Source organism: Chiloscyllium plagiosum, chromosome 13 (genome assembly GCF_004010195.1).
Source record: "Chiloscyllium plagiosum isolate BGI_BamShark_2017 chromosome 13, ASM401019v2, whole genome shotgun sequence".
NCBI classification, from domain to species: domain Eukaryota; kingdom Metazoa; phylum Chordata; class Chondrichthyes; order Orectolobiformes; family Hemiscylliidae; genus Chiloscyllium; species Chiloscyllium plagiosum.
The window spans coordinates 78,494,780-78,512,129 of NC_057722.1; the positions used below are offsets into that span (position 1 = coordinate 78,494,780).

Genomic DNA, 17,350 nt, shown 5'->3' on the forward strand with positions numbered 1-17,350 from the left:
TCAGAAAGGTGTTGTGAAACTTGAAAGGGTTCAGAAAAGATTTACAAGGATGTTGCCAGGGTTGGAGGATTTGAGCTACAGGGAGAGGCTGAACAGGCTGGGGCTGTTTTCCCTGGTGTGTCGGAGGGGTGACCTTATAGAGGTTTACAAAATAATGAGGGGCATGGATAGGATAAATAGACAAAGTCTTTTCCCTGGGGTCAGGCAGTCCAGAACTAGAGGGCATAGGTTTAGGATGAGAGGGGAAAGATATAAAAGAGACCCAAGGGGCAACCTTTTCACGCAGAGGGTGGTACGTGTATGGAATGAGCTGCCAGAGGATGTGGTGGAGGCTGGTACAATTGCAACATTTAAAAGGCATTTGGATGGGTATATGAATAGGAAGGTTTTGGAGGGATATGGGCCGGGTACTGGCAGGTGGGATTAGACTGGGTTGGGATATCTGGTTGGCATGGACAGGTTAGTATGAGGGGTCTGTTTCCATGCTGTACATCTGTATGACTCTATGACTATGACCTGATAAGATCCTGGGGATTTATCCATTTTTATGTGTTTCAAGACATCCAGCACTTCATCATCTGTAATATGGCCATTTTTCAAGATGTCACTGTCTATTTCTCTACATTCTCTGCCTTCCATGTCCTTTTCCACAATAACTTGTTCAGAGATGTTACTCCAGTAGACTTTGTTTTAACTGGCATCTTAATCACCGGCGCTCTCAATAAACATGTAAAACTTATATCCCTCAAATACCACAATGTCCAAGTATTTATGTTGTAAGCGAAGTATAACAGCGATATATTTAACCCTTGCATGACATTTCTATATTTACTGTGTGGCTTTACATTGATTTTAGGAGGAGCTTTGATGTTTTTATGTAGATTTGTTTGAAGCATGTCGATATTTTGATGCTTCACTTGGTCAGGGTTCACTGTGGCGACGTGTACCTCATGACTACTCCTGTCCCTTAGGTGCTGGTTAATAAAACGTTTGCTCGCTCCAGAGCGGGCAGGACTTGAACCTAAGCTGCCTGGTCCAGAGGTAGGGACATTACCATGGCATCACAAACACACACCACTCCCTCCAAGGGATCGTGGGGTAGCAATGACAGCCAAATTGTCAGCATCTGCCATCACTGCATCTGTGAAAGTGAAGGTAACCCCTTGACTCAGTACATCTTTTCTTATTCTGCCACTGGAATTGCCATCACCGGCCTGTCCTGCATTTATTGCCCGTTCCTAATTGCCCTTAAGCCACATTCACAAACTGATGCAATCCATAGACAAAATCAGAGGTTATGTTTCAAGGCAGGAGGTTGTAAACAACAGCCATATCAGCCTTGAAATCTTAACTCGGTTTCTCTCTTCACACATGCTGCCAGTTCCTCCAGCATTTCAATCATTGTTATTTCTAAACTGTGCAACCACACAGCCATCCAAAACCTCTTGTTGTGCTGCACAGCAGTGTTCAGCTGCAGAATAGTTTAAAGGATTGCGTGTGACAAAAAAAAGGGCATGTTGGTTGCCAGAATAGAGCTTCATATACAAGGTATGTACCCAAAAAGAATTGGCAAGCAACTACTACATGCAATTATCATTCACTTGCAATCCAATATTGAATCAGGAAACATAATTCAAATGCACACAAGATGTGGATGAACAATAGAAATTTGTTGGAAACATAATGGAAATAAAACAGGAAAATGTCAATCTTTTTAGCATGTTAATACCCTCAGTAAGATCAATGAGAACATCTACTCTTAACACTGCAACTTCAAGAATAGACAAACCTCTACACCAATTTCCTTAGAAAGGTCAGAACAAAACTAATTATGAACATGAGTCATTGCAAACCAGCTGCTAAAGTCCTGTCCTTGCTCCAAATTGGAATATTGTCCAATGAATTAGGTTAGCTCATTCTACACACATTAATAACAACTCAATGTTGCAGTTTTAAAGGTTATATGGATAAATGGATTTGTATGTTGCAAACTTGGATTTGCCACTCATAAGGCCAGCTTAGACAGTAGCTATTAAACACACAGAAACATGGGGTCAGGAGTGAATTGGTAAAAGTGCATGGATTTTGAGAGTTGGAAGATAGCCAGCTACAATAAGCAGCAGCAAGGAAGGTACAGACCTTGGACCTGTGTCGAGCAGTTATAGGACCATATGACGTAGAAGATGATTATAGATCATCAACCCAACATGTCTTTCCCACAATTCAATGAGATCATGGCTGATCAGTTTGATCCTCAACGTGTTGTCACCTTGATCATATGCTGAACAAATGATCTGATATGATAATGCTCTAGTGACACCAGATAAACAGACAACAACTTGCATACATACCATTAGAAGACCTGCACAATTTTAAAATTATATAAGTGATACATGTGAGCAGGTCATAGCAGAATTAACAAAGTTTTCTTCATGAATGACAATTTTCTTTGATGACCGCACACAGTGAGCAATGTGTAACAAATTTGACAGCATGCAATTACTTTTTGTATTTTATGAAAAGGGGAAGCTTTAAAACAGATGATGGCGAATGAAGAACTCTCCAAGTTGGTAAGGGTGGATAGTAGCAGTCAGCTACCTAACTGTTTCACACAGAATGAAGCAAGGTCTAAAAAGCTGGTGGATTTACTGATACAGATTAGATTAGATTCCCTACGCTGTGGAAACAGGCCATTTGGCCCAACAAGTCCACACTGACCCTCCGAAGAATATTCCACCCATACCCATTCCCATACATTTACCCCGACGAATGTACCTAACACTACGGGCAATTTAGCATGGCCAATTCAGCTGGCTCGCACATCTTTGGACTGTGGGAGGAAACCCATACAGGATGTGCAAACTCCACACAGACAGTGGTCCAAGGCTGGAATCAAACCCAGGCCCCTGGCACTATCAGGCAGCAGTGTTAACCACTGAGCCACCATGCCGCACCCCAATTGCTTGAAATTTTAATGTGCAAAGAAAGAGAATACATAATAACAGAAATTTTGATTGTCTTGCTTTTTTTTTAAATTGTGTACTGATTTATTTATTTATAAAGAATTATCATCGAACATGTTCTGAAAGGATGGCTTGAGATCTAATGGAATGAGAGATAAGTAATGCTGTCTTAATCAAGGGTTAATTGGGTATGAATAAGTCACGAGGAAGTGGAGAGGATGTTTTATGGAATATGATTAACTGAAATAAAGCTCTCACCAAACTCTGTTCAAAAAGTTCTCATTTATAATATTAATAACCAAACTAGTAAATCTTCACTGTTCTGACCCAAATATATCTTCTTTACACATGGAGACCAAAACTGCAAGATTCCAGGTGTAATCTCATCAAAACCCTGTACAATTGTAACAAGGTTTCTTTAATCCTGTGCTCCGGGTCCCTTGTGACATAACCCAACTTGTCATTTGTTTTCCTGAATCAGGATGACCAAATCCTGGCAAAAAACAAACCTAACAGACATAAAGGCAAGGCTAATGGGGAAGGGGATTGAGGGTCTGGGTAAGCTGCCAAAGGTTTTAGCAGCAGGTTGTTGGCAGGTTTGTCTCGCTCCGTACTGGGCATACACCAGGATTAAAAACCAAGATTACAAAACAGACATGGCCTTGGCCTCAAATAAAACTTAGACACTGGATATCCCCACCACTAATTCAAGACAGTTGCTAGCTTGTGCTAACCTTCTATGTTCCCTGTACAGGCACACACTAGTCTCTGAATATCAACATTTATTAATTTCCGATCTTTAAAAAAAATTTCATTTTTATATTATGACCAAAGTGAGAAACCTGACACATCCCTACATTATACACCATCTGCCATCTTGTTGCTCACTCACATAGAGTCAGAGATGTACAAGGTGGAAAGAGACCCTTTGGGTCCAACAATGCCGACTAGATATACTAAACAGATCTAGTCCCATTGACCAGCATATCCCTCCAAACCCTTTCTATTCATATACCCATCCAGATACCTTTTAAATGTTGTAATTGTACCAGCCTCCACCACTTCCTCTGGCAGCACATCCCAATAGTGCACAACCCTCTGTGTGAAAAAGTTGCCCCTCAGGTCCCTTTTAAATCTTTCCCTTCTCACCTTAAACCTATGCCCTCTAGTTTTGAGCTCCTCTACTCAAGGAAAAAGACCTTGGCTATTCACCCTACCCATACCCCTCATGATTTTATAAACCTCTATAAGATCACCCCTCAGCCTTCAACACTCCAGGGAAAACAGCCCCAGCCTATTCAGCCTAAACCTCTATAAGGTCACCCCTCAGCCTTCAACACTCCAGGGAAAACAGCCCCGGCCTATTCAGCCTCTCCCTATAGCTCAAACCTTCCAACACTGGCAACGTTCTTGTAAATTTTTTCGGAATCCTTTCAAGTTTCACAATATCTTTCCTGTAGCAGGGCGACAAGAATTGCACACAATATTCCAGAAGTGGCCGAGCCAATGTCCTGTACAGCCACAACATGATGTCCCAACTCCTGTACTCAATGCATTTATCAATGAAGGGAAGTGTAAGAAATGCCTTCTATACCATCCTGTCTAACTGTGACTCCACTTTCAAGGAATTATGCATCTGCACCCTTCGGTCTCTTATTCTGTTTATATTTCTATACAGTCTGTCTGTGCTCCCATCCATTGTCACTAATGGAGATTGAAAATAGCTGAGGCTCTTGACATTCAATGACATTATAACTGGTGAATTCACGAGCGCCAACACCCTGGGGTTATCACTGACCAGAAATTGAACTGCTCGCACCTTGTGAAAGAATAATAAAAAGGACCAGCATTAATTCTCATGGCAATTCAACAGGCACACCCTGCCAACTTCAAAATACTAAGAATGATTTAGAAATACTGAGAAATATGTTCCCTAACATTTGCCAAATTTATCTATGACCAAGCCTTTTAAACTAATTCACCAATCAACTTTGGTCTACTCAATCCTCCTACTTACATAATTAGCTTTATTTAAGTATAACACTCTAGTTTTGGATTTATGTTCATCCCATCATAAACCCAATGGGAAATTCTAACATATCATTCTTACCCTGGGAATCTCTTACTGTGAGATTACTAATTAACCCCATCTTAATTCAAATGATATTACCTAAAATAGCCTCTCCCCTGTTTGGTTCCACTGTGTATTGTTCTAGGAAACTGTCTCGAATGCATCCAATTTACTGGGCCTCGAGACAAAATTTGCAACTTTAATTTGTCCAGCAGCCTGCATGAAGATTAAAATACCCTATCCCACCCCCCAGCTCCACCCCAGATTGCAATTTTACAGATTCTCCTCATTTCTTAATTAACATGTTAAATACAATTAAAATTAAATACAATTAATTACAAAAGAATTAAAATTTGGGGCAGTAAACATATCCACCAGTGTTTCCTGCCCCTAATTATTTCTTATTTCTGGGCCAGAGTGATTCTACTGCCTAGGTGAAAGTGAGGACTGCAGATGCTGGAGATCAGAGCCAAGATTAGAGTCGTGCTGGAAAAGCACAGCAGGTCAGGCAGCATCTGAGGAGCAGGAAAATTGACATTTTGGGCGAAAGCCTTTCATCAGGATTGAGGCAGGGAGCCTCTGGGGTGGAGCGATAAATAGATGGGGGGTGAGGTTGGGGAGATGGCAGCAAAGAGTACAATAGGTGAATGGGGGTGGGGATGAAGGTGATAGGTCAGAGAGGAGGGTGGAGTGGATAGGTGGGAAGGGAGGTTGGCAGGTAGGACAGGTCATGAGGATGGTGCTGAGCTGGAAGGTTGGAACTGGGGTAAGGTGGGGGGAGGGGAAATGACAAAACTGTCCCACCTATTGTATTCTTTGCTACCTTCTCCCCAGCCCCACCCCCTTCCCATTTATCTCTCCACCCCAGAGGCTCCCTGTCTTATTCCTGATGAAGGGCTTTTGCCCGAAACGTCGATGTTACTGCTCCTTGGATGCTGCCTAACCTCCTGTGCTTTTCCAGCACCACTCTAATCTTAACTCTGATTTTACTGCCTGACCTTTCTGCTCTTTTAAACAAACCTGAGATCAGGGTAAACACATCCTGATGGGGCACAGCAACAAAAGTCAAAATTAAACCATTAAATAAAACTTACGCCAAGGTGAACGGCTGCTTCCCAAATCAAAGTCACATTGTTTGGGGTGAAGCAACACTCCTGTCATGCCTATCTATCTCCCATACTCTAACTCACCATTTCAATCCAAATAATCATCCACTTCCCTCTTGAATGTCTCAACTGAATCTGCCTCTGCCACACTTTCAGACGGGGAACTCCATATGCTAACCACTTCCTTATGAGAAGAAGTTTTTAGATTTTCTCCAGTAGACCCGTATGCCCTGTTTTATATTGTCTTCTAACATTCTTCCGAGTGCACCTCTTCACACTTCTCTGTTTTGAACCCCATCAACCACCTATCCACTCACTCCACTAACTTGACTCTGTCTTTCTGGAGCTCCACACTGCCCTCCTCACAGGTCACAATTCTTCCAAGTTTTGTGTCTTCTGCGTACTTTGCGATTGTCCCCTGAACACAAAGATCCAGATCATTAATCTATAGTCAGGAAAAGCAAGGGTCCAAATACTGACCCCTGGGAAACTCCATGACAAACACTCCATCGGCCTGAAATGTATCCATTGATCATTGCTATTTCCTATCACTCAGCCAGTCTTGTATCCACGTTGCTATAGTCCCTTTCTACCATGACCTATAACTTTTCTCACGTCTGTCATGTGACATTGTATCAAACAACTTCTGCAAATCCACATATACCTCACCATGGTGTTACCCCCATTCAATCTGTCATCTCCTCAAAAAAAAACTCCAGTGTCAGTCAAGCATAAATTCTGCTTTAGAAATCTATGCCAACTCTTTCTAACCAATGCACTTTTTTCTAAATGACTCCTAATTTTATCCTGAATAAGTGTATCTAGAAGTTTCCCCACCTCTGGAGTTAAACTGATTGGTCCATAATTGCTGGGATTATCCTTACAATCTTTCTTGAACAAGGCCTTGATGCTTGCAATTTTCCAGTCTTCTGGTACCTCCCCAGAGTCCAGGAATGAATGAAATATTATAATCAATGCCCCTGCAGTTTCTACCCACACGTATGATGTTAACCGGAATGGCTCTGCCCACGTTTTCTTTTCACCCTACGATCTGCATGTCCTTACTCACTATGATCTGCCTGTACTGCTTGCAGACAAAGCTTTTCACTGTGCTTAGGTACAGATGACAATAACTCAAAACAAATCAAATAAACCAAAACATACATCCTTCAAATTCCTTGGATGCCCCTTATCCAGTCCAGGTGCCTTGTTAACTCTTAGTGCCAACAGTCTATCCAAGATTTCTTCCATATCAATTTTGAATCCTACTAATGACAAGACTGCTGAGGTTGGCTAGTGGTCTTCAGGAATGACAGATGCATAGTATCATTTAACCCCTCTGCCATGTCCGCTGCCTCCATGGTGTAAATCTTCTTTTTGTTGTCTAATCAACACTATTCCAGTTTTAATCGTATGTTTACCGTTTAAAAGCATCTGGAAGACTTTGGGACACCCCTTTAACTTGGCTGCCAGTGTTTTAGAGTTGAAAAATGTGGTGCTGGAAAATGTGTTTTTCCAGCACCACATTTTTCAACTCTGGTCTCCAGCATCTGCAGTCCTCACTTTCTCCTGCTAGTGTCTTAGAGTCATAGAACATAGAAGAATACAACGCAGTACAGGCCCTTTGGCCCTCGATGTTGCGCCAATCCAAGCCCACCTAACCTACACTAGCCCACTATCCTCCATATGCCTATCCAATGCCCGCTTAAATGCCCATAAAGAGGGAGAGTCCACCACTGTTACTGGCAGGGCATTCCATGAACTCACGACTCGCTGAGTAAAGAACCTACCCCTAACATCTGTCCTATACCTACCACCCCTTAATTTAAAGCCATGCCCTCTCTTAATAGTCACAGAGATGTACAGCACAGAAACAGACCCTTCAGTCCAACCCGTCCATGCTGACCAGATATCCCAACCCAATCTAGTCCCACCTGCCAGCACCCGGCCCATATCCCTCCAAAACCTTCCTATTCATATACCCATCCAAATGCCTCTTAAATGCTTGGGCCACAGAGAGAAGTAGCTTTATATGACAGTGTTTCAGTGCCCAAGTGCAGCACTGCACCACTTTAAAACAACCTGATATGAAAAAAAGGAAGATCAGCAATTCTACACTATTTTAATGAGAAAATCAGTTAATCCACGTAGTCCATTCAATGTATTATATCAGGGAACAGACATTAATTTCAGACAGACTAGAATGTATAACAAATGATGTGCAGACTGGTGTTGATACATCCAGACCTCCGACTGTTCTCAGTAGGTAGCATATGGAATAACAGTATTTTTTAAATCAGTGAGTACATGTGTTAACTGTGTAAAATCCTGAAAACACTAAAACTTTAATTGGGCTTCACTTTGTATTGAAATATAAACCATAGCCGAATTAATTAGGTTTGGATAGTAGTGTGACAAAATCATTAATATGGCAGGGAATGTTACTGACAGGTATAAAGTCCACGTGACAAACTGTATTGTACCACCACCGCATTTTCCAAGTTTCCCACTGTGCAAGCCAAGGTATAACAAAACAAAGCTCAGTATTGATTCTAATAGCATAAGTTCTATTGTAATGAAATATTGGTAGCTGGCCTTTTTATTTTGTATGACTACATGACTCACTCATGATTTGTTGTGGTTCTGTTCGCCGAGCTGGAGGTTTTTGTTGCAAACGTTTCGTCCCCTGGCTGGGCGACATCATCAGTGCTTGGGAGCCTCCTGCGAAGCGCTTCTTTGATGTTTCCTCTGGTGTTTATAGTGGTCTGTCCCTGCCGCTTCTGGTTGTCAGTTTCAGCTGTCCGCTGTCGTGGTTGGTATATTGGGTACCCAGCACTGATGATGTCGCCTAGCCAGGGGACGAAACGTTTGCAACAAAAACTTCCAGCTCGGCGAACAGAACCACAACAACGAGCACCCGAGCTACAAATCTTCGCACAAACTTTGAAGACCTTTATAACGTCACCCCTCAGCCTCCGATGCTCCAGGGAAAACAGCCTCAGCCAATTTAACCTCTCCCAATAGCTCAAATCCTCCAACCTTGGCAACATCCTTGTAAATCTTTTCTGAACCCTTTCAAGTTTCACGCAATATTCCGTCAGTGGCCTAACCAAGGTTCTCACAATTCATCTTTGCTTCTCTTATTTACTCCCCCACCCTCTGCCCAGACTTCAGCATTCTTTTTGGTTCTCAAATATATTTTCTACCTGTCATAATCAAACTACCACTTTTTTATTATAATTTCTAACTCCATTGCATTCCAGCGAATGCAGGATCTGTTTTGTCCTACCTTTTTCAGGGACTATATCACAGCTGAAAATGAACCACCTCCTCTCTGAATGTAGCCCATTATTCACTTTTTCCCACCAACATCTTGTTCTAGTCTATCCTCCACAGCTGGGCCCAGGCTAGGGCATTAACCTCAGCCTCCGGCAACCAACTGCATGCCTGGTTGCTGGAAGGTTCAACCGGCTTTCAAAGCCTAATCCTAGCTGGGTTTCTCCCCGCTAATCTCTTCCACCTAGTCTGAAAACAGGAAGATACCGTCTGGCTTTACTACAAAGTGTACAGGAATCCTTTCTGAGATAACAGGGGAAGATTCATTCTTGGACCTAGTAATGGGAACTAAGACACAAAGAAGGACATAAATCGGAAAAACAAGTGAAAGGAAATTTTCAAGGACTGAAAGCGGAAATTTACTAAATAAAACGGGGCAGCTACATTGACCATGCAGAATAACAATGGGAAATATTTAGAATGGGGGAGGCAATGGCTTAGTGGTATTATCACTAGACTGTTAATCCATAGACCCAGATAATGTTCTGGGAATCTGGGTTCAAAGCCTGCCATGGTAGAATTTGAATTTGATTTTTAAAAAATCTGGAATCAAGAATCTAATGATCACCCTAAATCTATTGTCGATTGTCAGAAAAAACCCAGCTGGTTCACTAATGTCATTCTGGGAAGGAAACTGCCATACTTACCTTGTTGCTGTGGTTCTGTTCGTCGAGCTGGAAGTTTTTGTTGTAAACGTTTCGTCCCCTGTCTAGGTGACATCCTCAGTGCTTGGGAGCCTCCTGTGAAGCGCTTCTGTGGCGTTTCCTCCGGCATTTATAGTGGCCTGTCCCTGCCGCTTCCGGTTGTCAGTTTCAGCTGTCCGCTGTAGTGGCCGGTATATTGGGTCCAGGTCTATGTGTTTGTTGATGGAGTTTGTGGATGAGTGCCATGCTTCTAGGAATTACCTGGCTGTTCTTTGTTTCGCTTGCCCCATAATGGTAGTGTTGTCCCAGTCAAATTCATGTTGCTTATCGTCTGCGTATGTGGCTACTAGGGATAGCTGGTCGTGTCGTTTCGTGGCTAGTTGATGTTCACAGGAGGCTCCCAAGCACTGAGGATGTCACCTAGACAGGGGACAAAACGTTTGCAACAAAAACTTCCAGCTCGGCGAACAGAACCACAGCAACGAGCACCCGAGCTACAAATCTTCTCACAAACTTTGAATACTTACCTTGTCTGGCCTACATGTGACTCCAGACCCACAGCAATGGGGTTGACTCTTAACTGCCCTCTGAGCAATAGATGCTAGTCTAACCAGTGACACCCACACCCCTTATTTGGTGTGAAACAAAAATATATTCCATTAAAAGGAAAAAAACCAATTAAATATCTGTGGGATTCGACAGATGTATAGAAGGTAAGCACTGAATCTTACATTTTTTTGGCTAATTAGATTAAGTTTTTTGGAAGGATTCTCGCTGTGAGGCATAGCAGGATTTCTTGACATATCTTACCAAACACACGTCATTGACTACTACATTGTTTGATGGCGGTCCTCAAGTTCTACTCAATCCCTGTATTACTACATATCAATCCCAGAGCTCTCCCACTCAGCAGATATCCACCAAAAGACTGGCATTTCTTGCACTGTCACCACCTTTGAAAGGCTGTTGTGCCTGTTGGCAATCTAGTGTTGTCCTTCACCAGCAATACAATAGCACACTGTCCATGGCACAAAGCAAACACGGCTGACACATCCTCACACATACAATCCCATTTTCCTACCTTAGTCTCTAAGGACAGGTAAACCATGTGGTGTGCTGGTTAAACAGAGACTTTCTGCTTAAGCACCTTCTCCAAGTCACAGTTACTTTGTCCCCAGTGCTCACTGGACACCAACATCATCTGCTGTCCATTAGGGTAACATCACATAGAAAGAGGCAACCTCAACAATTCCAAACATACGTTTTTAGTGATGGCCAGTAATAGGAAACACAAAACAGTGGAGGCTGCAGTTCACTCCCACAATGCAAACCAAATGATGGCATCATTGCCAATGTCTATTTGACAGTCCATGATAGTACCCGAAAAGTCATTGGTGAGACTATTGCTATCTTTATTGTATTACTATGACTTGGATCTAGAGAGCACAAAAATCAGTTTTTAGAATTGGTTAAAAGATTAGACAGGTGGGGAAAGCAAAACAACACAATGTGATATTTTGGGAGAATGAATAAGGTTTTTTTTATTTATTCATTCAATAAATGGAAGTGTCACTGCCTAGGCCACATTTACTGTCTGTCCCTAAAAGCCAACCACATATAGGAGAAAGAGGTCGGGAAAAAACCCGAAGTTTCAAAGCAAGTAATGGCTGATGTATTATATGGAATGATATTAAGACTAATTCATAGATAAATCCAATCAGATCCATGATAGAACATTAAACAAGAAAAACAGCAAGCACATTGGTGCCTTGCAGTCTGCTGACCTTTATTGTGAAGGGATGGAAACAAGGAATTAACATTAGCTAGCTCAAGTACAAATGGTCTCCTTCTGTGCTGTAATCATCCTCTGTGACTCCATCATTTCAACACTTTGAGCTGAATTTTACCAAAATACAGAAAATAAGAGCTGGAGTAGGCCATTCAGCCCTTCGAGCATGGTTTGTTATTCAATACGACCATGGCTGTTCATCCAACTCAGTCCCCTGTTCCTGCTTTCTGCCCATACCCTTTGATCCTTTTAGCCCCAAGAACTTTATCTAATTCCTTCCTAAAAACATTCCATGTTTTCGTCTCCATCACTCTTCTGTGGTGGTGAATTCCACAGGCTCCCCACTTTTTGGGTGAAGAAATTCTTCCTCATCTCAGTCTGAAATGTTCTAACCCAGATCCTTGGGCTGTGACCCTTCATTCTGGACTCCCTGGTCACTGGGAACACGATTCCTGTATTTACCCTGCCTAGTCCTGTTAGAATTTTACTGGTTTCTGTGAGATGTCTCCCTCATTCCAGTGACCCTTCTTCACAGTTCTGAAGAAGAGTAAATGGACCTGAAACATTAACTCTGCTTTCTCTCGACTGATGCTGCCAGTCCAGCTGAGTTTCTCCAGCAATTTCTGCTTCTCTTCCAGCCAGATAAGTGCTGTGGCTACAAGAGCAGGTCCGAGGCTGAAACATCTGTCGTGAGTAACTCACCACCTGATTCCCCACTGACTGACCACCATCCACAAGGCACAAATCAGGACTGTGATTGGATATCCCTCGCAGGTCTGGATGAGAACAGTTCCAACAACATCCACCAATCCTGACACTATCCAGGACAAAGCAGTCCACGATGATACCCTAGCCACGACCTTCAACATTCACTTCATCTGCCACCAATGTACAATGGCAGTAGTCTGTACCATCCAGAAGATACAATGCAGTTAATCACCCATGATCCTCTAATTGCACCCCCACAAACCCAGAATCTCTTCCACCTTGAAGATCAAAGGGTATAGATGCACGGGTACCTCACACCATCCTGACTTGGAAATAAATCACAAAATCACCGATCCTTCACTGCCAGGGGATCCCAAACCAACTCATGTGGTCTGCAGTAGTTCACTACTTTCTTCTCAAGGGCAATAAATGTTGGCCTCATTGGTCACATGCGTAAAGGAATGAGAGAAAATAGAATCCCTACAATATGGATACAGGCCATTCTGCCCAATGTGTTCACACTGACCCTTCGAAGATTATCCCACCCAGACCCATTGCCTAACCTTATTTACTCTATAGCCCCCCCCGAACACTGTGAGCAGTTTAGCATGGCCAATTCACCTAATTTGCACATCTTTGGACTGAGAGAGGAAACCCACACAGACATGGGGAAAATGTGCAAACTCCACACAGACAGTCACCCGAGGCTGGAATCGAACCCATGTCCCTGACGTTGTGAGGCAGCAATGCTAACCACTTGAGCCACTGTGCCATCCTCATTAAATATAAATGTAAAACACATAAACACACAGTCAAAAATGATTAGAGAATTAAAAGGAGTCAGAGTATCTATATTTGCTTCATGTAATTATTGATCATGTTCTCAGGGTCTTGATAACTGTTTGACAATTAATTGACTGTAGAGAAAGTGATGGCTGCAGGGCTTATGCCTGAACCATCGACTCTCCTGCTCCTCAGACGCTGCCTGACCTGCTGTGCGTTTCCAGCACCACACTTCCCGTCTTTCACAATTAATTAATTGACTTTAGTCAATGCTTTTTTTGTTTAGTTTTGAATTAATTGTTAACTTACATACTAAACTATAACTGCTGCCCTCACTAATACCAATAACAGAAAAGCTACAATAGGGAGACAGTCTTCTCACTGAGAGGTCCCACAATCAACCAATGAGATGAATGACCCGAGACACAAAAAAATGCTGGAGATCACAGCGGGTCAGGCAGCATCCATGGAGAGACAGCAAGCTAACATTTCGAGTCTAGATGACTCTTCATCAGAGCTGATGTGAAGTGTGGAGGGGGCAGCCTTTATGCTGTAACGGGGGAGGGAGTGCTGGGGGAGAAAGGATGTTGATCGTTCAGGTTAAGTGATTGGAATGTGAGAATGGCAGAACAGTGGTGTATTTTGATGGGGTTAATGGTATTTGTCTTTTCCCTAGGATGTGGGATTTCAAGAGTAGGGGACACATTTTTATGGTGAGAGGAGACAGAGATTGAAAAAAGACATGGGGCAAATCTTTTACACAGGATAGTCCTCGTGTGGAACGACCTTCCTGAGGAAGTGGTGGATGTGGGTACAATTACAACGTTTAAAAGACTTTTGGATGGAGACATGAATGGGAAAGGTTTGGAGGGACATGGGCCAGGAGCAGGCAGCTGGGACTAGTTTAGTTTGGGATTATGCTCAGCACTGTCTAATACAGCACTGTCTCAGAAATGTATATGCATTAGCTTAAATTATGTATTTAAATCTTAGAATTGACTTTAACCTACAACCTGTGAAATCTTCTCAGACGCAAATGCAGTCCCATTAATCCAAACAAATGCCATTGTAATGTTAAACAAAACGCAATCTATTGGTTGTGGATAAGCATTTTATTGGAAGTAATACCAACATGAAATTGTTACCTGGACTAGAAACTCTGTCACGATATTTGGGTGTATAGTCATCCAGCATCTGAAGCATCACCCACATGGTGAAACTGAACAGACCAGCTAGGAAGCCGTAAAAGACCAGATAGAACAGAAAAATCAAAGCTGTACAAAAAGGAAGAAGGGAAAAAAAGTTAGCATTTATTTCCAAATGCATTTCCTTCCTCCTATAGTAATTTTATCGTTCAGACTTTGCATGTTAACACACGTGTTGGAGTAGATGAGTGGTGAGAAACTGGCTCAGCAATTTCTAACTTACCAAATAAACCAGCCATTGGCTAGGGTACCTTTCCACAATACAATACTGCAGCAGTCAGTTCTGAATTTTGAAGGGGAAAGGAAAGGAATGGAGGAGGAAAAAAAAAGGGAAGGGAGGGAGAGAAGGAAGAAAAAAATAGAAAGAAAGCAAAGGGAAGAAAGGGAAATAAAGGAAAGGAAGGAGGGAAATTTATAGAACTCTTACACAACTCTTCATCTCTGTGCTGAACCTCTCACGCCACTCTCATTCTCCTTCTTGCTCCCAAAAGGCTGACACAGGGTACCTTCCACCGTTTCAAATCATTTCCTGAAATTCCCTACAATGAGGCAGTGCCTGTGTCGGCACCTCTCCGGGAAATATATTGCCTGCCCCAATAACTCTCAGCAGTAAAAGAAATGTCCTTCGTGTCATTGTCCACTCAGTGAGAATCTTTCAATTTTCATTGACTCTGTACAGTCTATAGGAGAAGGCGAAGACTGCAAATGCTGGGAAGTCAGAGTCAAAATCCTTACTTGGCCTATTAAAACAATTAATAATATTTAAAAGTATTTTTGAAACATTCTTTGTTCCAGTAGGAATGGTACCAGCATCCCAAAACTGTAATGAAGTGATTCTACATCCTATTTATAAAACCAAATATGGTGTTGACTTAGTCTGCTCCACCATTCGATTATGGCTGATACATTTCTCAACCCCATTCTCCTGCCTTCTCCCTGTAACCTTGATCCTCTTGCTGATCAAGAACCTATCTATCTCTGTCTTTAAGACTATCATTGAGTTCCACAGAGTCACCACCTTCCTGTTGATGAAATTCCTTGTCATCTCAGTTCTAACAGGTTGTCTCTTCACTCTGAGGCTGTGCCCTCAAACTCTAGATTAGAGTGGTGCTGGAAAAGCACAGCAGGTCAGGCAGCATCTGAGGAGCAGAGCCTCATCTCTCCTACTGGTGGAAACATCTTCTCCACGTCCACTCCGAAACTTACAGAGTACTGAGAGGCCTGGACAATCCGATACCACCTCCCCCCCATCCTTCTTATCTCAACCAAATACAGACCCAGAGTCCTCAACTTCTCCTCATATGGCAAGCCCTTCATCCCTGGAATCATTCTTGTAAATCTCCTCTGGACCCCCTGTGACCAGATCCTTATACAGCGTCAGCAAACACCTCTGCTCTTGTATTCTAGCCCTATCAAAAAGGATGCTAACATTGCATTTGCCTTCCTAACTGCCAACTGAACCTGCATGTTAACATGAAGAGAATCATGAACTGATGGGTCAAATGGCCTATTCTGCTCCTATGTCATATGAGTTGATCTATCCACACCTGCATTTTCAGAGAATTAAGTGTGTGAATCCTAATGTATACCATTAGGATTCTCTCTGGTACGTCTGATCTGAGAGGCCATTTTAGATTTGGTGCTCGGCAACGAGCCAGGACAGTGTCAGATCTCGCGGTGGGAGAGCACTTTGGTGACAGTGATCACAACTGCCTCACATTTAGCATAGCCATGGAGAGTTAAAGGAGCAGTTACCGAGGGAAGATATTTAATTGGGGAAAAGGAAATTATGACAGGAGTTGGGAAGTACAGACTGGGAGCAATTGTTCCACAGAAAGGGCACAGTAGATATCAGATAGGAGTTAGGAAGTACAGACTGGGAGCAATTGTTCCACAGAAAGGGCACAGTAGACATGTGGAGACTATTTAAGGAGCAGTTGTTGCAAGTGATGCACGAATTTGTTCCTCTGAGACAGGTAAAAAGGGGTAAGATTAAGGAAGCTTGGATGATGAGAACTTCTCGTCAAAAGAAGAAGGCAGCTTATGTAAGGTGGAGGAAGCAAGGACCTAGCACAGCTTTAGAGGATTACAGGCTTGCTAGAAAGGAGCTCAGAAATGGACTGAGGAGGGCCAGGAGGGGGCACGAAAACGGCTTGGCAAGAAGGATTAGGGAGAAATCAAAGGCATTTTACTCATAAGTGAGGAATAAGAGAATAATCAGGGAGAAGGTAGGACCTATCAGGGATAGCGGAGGGAACTTGTGCGTGGAGTCTGAGCAGATAGGGGAAGCCCGAAATGAGTTTTTTTGCTTCGGTTTTCACCAAGGAAAGGGGACTTGTTGTAAATGAAAACTTTGAGGAGCTGGGATACAGTCTTGACCAGATCAAGATTGAAGAAGTTGATGTGCCAGGCCAGATTTATCCCAGGCTGCTCCGGGAAGTGAGAAAGGAGGTTGCTAAGCCGCTGGTGAGGATATTTGCCTCCTCACTCTCCACGGGAGTCGTACCGGAGGATTGGAAGGAGGCAAATGTTGTTCCTCTTTTCAAGAAGGGGAATAGGGAAATCCCTGGCAATCCCTATGGTCAGCAAAGTTTTGGAAAGAATTATGAGGGATAGGATTTATGACTATTTGGCAAAGCATAGTGTGATTAAAGGCAGTCAGCATGGCTTTGTGAGGGGCAGGTCATGCCTCACAAACCTTATTGAGTTCTTTGAGGTGGTGATGAGACAGGTCGATGAAGATCG

General features: G+C 42.8%; 1 protein-coding gene across 1 annotated transcript in view; it reads right to left on the reverse strand.

Annotated features, from left to right (window-relative positions):
• Window positions 1–17,350, reverse strand: part of atp1b3a (ATPase Na+/K+ transporting subunit beta 3a) — a 71,362-nt gene that overhangs the window by 35,940 nt on the left and 18,072 nt on the right. Inside the window, exon 2 of the mRNA XM_043702799.1 lies at window positions 14,546–14,674. Coding sequence (XP_043558734.1) covers window positions 14,546–14,674 — 129 coding nt within the window. The remainder of the gene's footprint in view (window positions 1–14,545; window positions 14,675–17,350) is intronic.